This window comes from Penaeus japonicus, unplaced genomic scaffold (genome assembly GCF_977035675.1).
Source record: "Penaeus japonicus unplaced genomic scaffold, GWHDUDI00000001_assembly GWHDUDI00000024, whole genome shotgun sequence".
Classification (NCBI taxonomy): Eukaryota; Metazoa; Arthropoda; class Malacostraca; order Decapoda; family Penaeidae; genus Penaeus; species Penaeus japonicus.
Window position 1 is genome coordinate 16,011,684 of NW_028234426.1, and position 4,887 is coordinate 16,016,570.

Genomic DNA, 4,887 nt, shown 5'->3' on the forward strand with positions numbered 1-4,887 from the left:
GAGAGAGAGAGAGAGAGACAGTGGGACTGACAAAGAGAGACAGAGGGAAAGAAAGTGAAAAATATGCAGGGGATTCTTAATTAGATTATTCACTGGAGAAAATTATTTCAGGTTTAGTGTGCTACTATGACCCTCAGGGATTATGCACTATAAGGTCATCTATTGACTCTTTAATTAATTTTCATAACTTTCACCTTAAATTCATAAAGCAAAACTTTACAAATACCACTGGGCATCTATATACACAGAAACCTTTTGTGTTCATAAGGGTTAAATAATTTTCGATTTTGGAATGACAAAGTAAATATTTATATTTTCTGCATTTCCTACATGCATATATATAGGTATAGTTTTGATTGATCTAAATGCCACGTTAACTTGGCCGCAACGTATCAAAATAAAACAATAATCGATGGAAATATGTGAGATCAAACCGAAGCTATGAAAAGGCAAACTAGGGATAGCCATAAGTTCTGCTGGGGCTCTGGACAGACGACTGGGCTCCCCCTTTGTCAGGGCGTGGCACCTGCGGGCTGGACTCGCGACTGGCGGCCGTTTCTTGACGGGCTCTCTCGATCTGTGCGATGGCGTGGGCGGGTAACGGAGGGGGCGTTGGTAATAAATCAGACTCGACGCGAAATCCTTCCTCGTCGGCAACGAAGTTGAATGATGCTCGAGTGCCATCAGGGTACGAAAACCTGCCAGAATGAGGATATATATTAGTTAAATATGCCTTATGGTATCTCAGATTAGATAAAACAATTTAAGATATGCATGCGACTGTAAAATACCATTTGATACGTACGACCATCCACCTTGCTGTGTCACAGCACCAGACTCTCCTTTTGGGGCACCCTGTTCCTGACGAATTATGCCATTTCCGTTTTCAAAATTGAACTTATAATTCCCTTTTTCATCTGGTCCTTGACGATTGTCCTTGAGGATCGGAATATCAATTTCTGAAATATATCAATTATCTGATCTCTATTACTAGATAAACCAGTATAGAAGTCTTTGCAAATTATGCATATATATACAATGTATAGCTAGTGCGAAGGGCAAACCTTTGATGTCTGTAGATGTTCCTACAAGGCGTGATGAACTCGGTAGTCCTTTTGATGAGCGGCCTTGCTCGTCTCCACGGCCTGCCCTGCCTGGTGACCCCCCAAATCCGGTCAAGCCGGCAAGTCCTGCTGCTGAGCCAACAACTTCTGTTGAGCGATCAACTACTGTGGAGCTTGCATATCCTCCTGTTGAGCCTCCAAATCCTGATGAACCTTGAAGTCTTCCTGTTGAACCTCCAGATCCTGTTGAACCTTGAAGTCCTTCTGTTGAGCCTCCAAATCCTGTTGAACCTTGAAGTCCTCCTGTTGAGTCTCCAGATTTTGTTGAATCTTGACGTTCTCCTATTGAGCCTTTAAATCCTGTTGAGCTTCCAAATCCAGTTGAACCTTGAAGTTCACCTGTTGAGCTTCCAAATCCTGTTGAACCTACATGTCCTCTTGTTGAACCTCCAAATCCTGTTGAACCTTGAAGTCCTCCCGTTGAGCCACCAAATCCTGTTGAACCTTGACTTTCACCTTCTGAGCCTCTAGATCCTGTTGAACCTCCAAATCCTGTTGAACCTTGAAGTCCTGTTGAGCCTACAAGTCCTGTTGATCCTTGAAGTCCTCCTGTTGAACCACCATATCCTGTTGAACCTTGAAGTCCTCCTGTTGAGCCTTTAAATCCTTCAGATCCTGTTGATCCTTGAATTCCTCCCGTTGAGCCTCCAAATCCTGTTGAACCTTGAAGTCTTCCTGTTGAGCCTCCAAATCCTGTTGAACCTTGAAGTCCTCCTGATGTGCCCCCAAATCCTGTTGAACCTTGAAGTCCTCCTGTTGAGCCTCCGAATCCTGTTGAACCTTGAAGTCCTCCTGTTGAGCCTCCGAATCCTGTTGAACCTTGAAGTCCTCCTGTTGCGCCTTCAAATCCTGTTGAACCTTGAAGTCCTCCTGTAGAGCCTCCAAATCCTGTTGAACCTTGAAATCCTCCTGTTGAGCCACTAAATCCTGTTGAACCTTGACGTTCACCTGCTGAGCCTCCAGATCCTGTTGAACCTTGACGTTCACCTGCTGAGCCTCCAGATCCTGTTGAGCCTCCAAATCCTGTTGAACCTTGAAGTCCTGTTGAGCCTACTAGTCCGGTTAATCCTTGGAGTCCTCCTGTTGAACCACCATATCCTGTTGAAGCTTGAAGTCCTCCTGTTGAACCTTTAAATCCTTCAAATCTTGTTAATCCTTGAATTCCTCCCGTTGAGCCTCCAAATCCTGTTGAATCTTGAAGTTCACCTGTTGAGCCTTCAGATTCTGTTAAACCCTGAAGTCCTCCTGTTGAGCCTCCAGATCCTGTTGATCCTTGAAGTCCTCCTGTTGAGCCTCCAAATCCTGTTGATCCTTGAAGTCCTCCTGTTGAGCCTCCAAATCCTGTTGAACCTCCAAATCCTGTTGAACCTTGAAGTCCTCCCGTTGAGCCACCAAATCCTGTTGAACCTTGACGTTCACCTGCTAAGCCTCCAGATCCTGTTGAACCTCCAAATCCTGTTGAACCTTGAAGTCCTGTTGAGCCTACAAGTCCTGTTGATTCTTGAAGCCCTCCTGTTGAACCATCATATCCTGTTGAACCTTGAAGTCCTCCTGTTGAGCCTTTAAATCCTGCTGAGCCTTTAAATCCTTCAGATCCTGTTGATTCTTGAATTCCTCCCGTTGAGCCTCCAAATCCTGTTGAACCTTGAAGTCCTCCTGCTGTGCCCCCAAATCCTGTTGAACCTTGAAGTCCTCCTGATGTGCCCCCAAATCCTGTTGAACCTTGAAGTCCTCCTGATGTGCCCCCAAATCCTGTTGAACCTTGAAGTCCTCCTGTAGAGCCTCCAAATCCTGTTGAACCTTGAAGTCCTCCTGTTGAGCCACTAAATCCTGTTGAACCTTGACGTTCACCTGCTGAGCCTCCAGATCCTGTTGAACCTTGACGTTCACCTGCTGAGCCTCCAGATCCTGTTGAGCCTCTAAATCCTGTTGAACCTTGAAGTCCTGTTGAGCCTACAAGTCCTGTTGATTCTTGAAGTTCACCTGTTGAGCCTTCAGATCCTGTTGAGCCTCCAAATCCTGTTGAACCTTGAAGTCCTGTTGAGCCTCCAAATCCTGTTGATTCTTGAAGTTCACCTGTTGAGCCTTCAGATCCTGTTGAGCCTCCAAATCCTGTTGAACCTTGAAGTCCTGTTGAGCCTCCAAATCCTGTTGAACCTTGAAGTCCTCCTGCTGTGCCCCCAAATCCTGTTGAACCTTGAAGTCCTCCTGATGTGCCCCCAAATCCTGTTGAACCTTGAAGTCCTCCTGATGTGCCCCCAAATCCTGTTGAACCTTGAAGTCCTCCTGATGTGCCCCCAAATCCTGTTGAACCTTGAAGTCCTTCTGATGTGCCCCCAAATCCTGTTAAACCTTGAAGTCCTCCTGATGTGCCCTCAAATCCTGTTGAACCTTGAAGTCCTCCTGTTGAGCCTCCAAATCCTGTTGAACCTTGAAGTCCTCCTGTTGAGCCTCCAAATCCTATTGAACCTTGAAGTCCTCCTGTTGAACCTCCAAATCCTGTTGAAGCCCCAAGCCCTCCTGTTGAACCTTCAAATCCTGTTGTACGTTGAAGTCCTCCTGTTGAGCCTGCAAGTCCTTCTGTTGAACCAGCATATCCTGTTGAACCTTGCAACTTTACTGTTGAGCCTCCAGGTCCTGCTGAACTTTGAAGTCCTCCTGTTGAACCTCCGAATCCTGTTGAACCTCTTAGTCCTTCTGCTGAGCTTCCGAATCCTGTTGAACCTTGAAGTTCACCTGCTGAGCCTTCAAATCCTTTTGAACTTTGAAGTCCTCTTCCCTCCTCCGAATCCTTGAACCTGTTGAACCCCTCTGTTGCATCCTGTGATCCTGTTGATCTTGAAGATCCCTGTTGAGCCTTCAAAACCTCCTTTTTGAATCTGTCCTCTCCAAGTCCTCCTGTCCACTTGTGTTGAACTCTTGAAGTTTGTTGAACCACCAGGTCCTCCTGTTGAGCCTTCAAATCCTGTTGAACTTTGAAGTCCTCCTGTTGAGCTTGCAAGTCCTCCTGTTGAACCACCATATCCTGCAGAACCATGCAATCCTCCTGTTGAGCCTCCAAATCCTGTTGAACCCTGAAGTCCTTCTGTTGAGCTTCCAAATCCTATTGAACCTTGAAGTTCCACTTTGATCCTCACCCTCCTGATAACCATGACGTCTCCTGTTGGCCTCAAAGTCCATTTGTTGAGCCCACCCTTCGTAGAGCCTCCAAATCCTATTAACCCTCCTGTCACTCTACTTGTCCCGATCCTGTTGAACCTTGAAAGTCCTCCTGCTGAGACTCAACTCCTGTTTGAACCTTGCCCTCCTGAAACTTTGAAGTCTTCCTGTTGAGCCTCTAAGTTTGTTGAACTTGAGTCCTCCCCATGCTGAGCCTCAGATCCTGTTGATGAACACTGTATCCTGCTGAAAAACCAGCCCTCTTCTGTTGAGGCTCTAAATCCTGTTAAAACCTCCAAAGTTTCTCTGTGAGCTCCAGATCCTGTTGAACATGTTGAGCCTTTGTCCCCTTTGAGCCTCCTGTTGTCTTGTTGATCATCGATGGAACTTTGAATTCCTTCTAGAAATCCCTTCAAATCCTGTTGATTGATTGAACACTGAATTCCTTCTAAAATTTGTTTCACCTTGAAATTCCTTCTGTTGGGCCCTGCTCCTGTTGGACCTTTCTTGTTTGAACAAGTCTCCAAAACTGTGTGCTCCAGATATGTTGAACCTGAAGTTCATGTTCCCCTTCCAAAGTTGTGAATCTGGATGTCTCCTGTTC

General features: G+C 45.9%; 1 protein-coding gene across 1 annotated transcript in view; it reads right to left on the minus strand.

Annotated features, from left to right (window-relative positions):
- Nucleotides 1–291: 291 nt before the first annotated feature.
- The window catches only part of LOC147469066 (uncharacterized), an 11,030-nt gene continuing 6,434 nt past the window's right edge, over nt 292–4,887 (minus strand). Inside the window, exons 3-7 of the mRNA XM_086551129.1 lie at nt 4,748–4,887; nt 4,411–4,643; nt 1,065–4,217; nt 806–959; nt 292–698 (exon numbers count right to left, since the gene is read on the minus strand). The exon at nt 4,748–4,887 is cut by the window's right edge and continues 2,381 nt beyond it. Of these exons, the coding sequence (XP_086407255.1) occupies nt 455–698; nt 806–959; nt 1,065–4,217; nt 4,411–4,643; nt 4,748–4,887 (3,924 nt within the window). The 3' untranslated portion in view covers nt 292–454. The remainder of the gene's footprint in view (nt 699–805; nt 960–1,064; nt 4,218–4,410; nt 4,644–4,747) is intronic.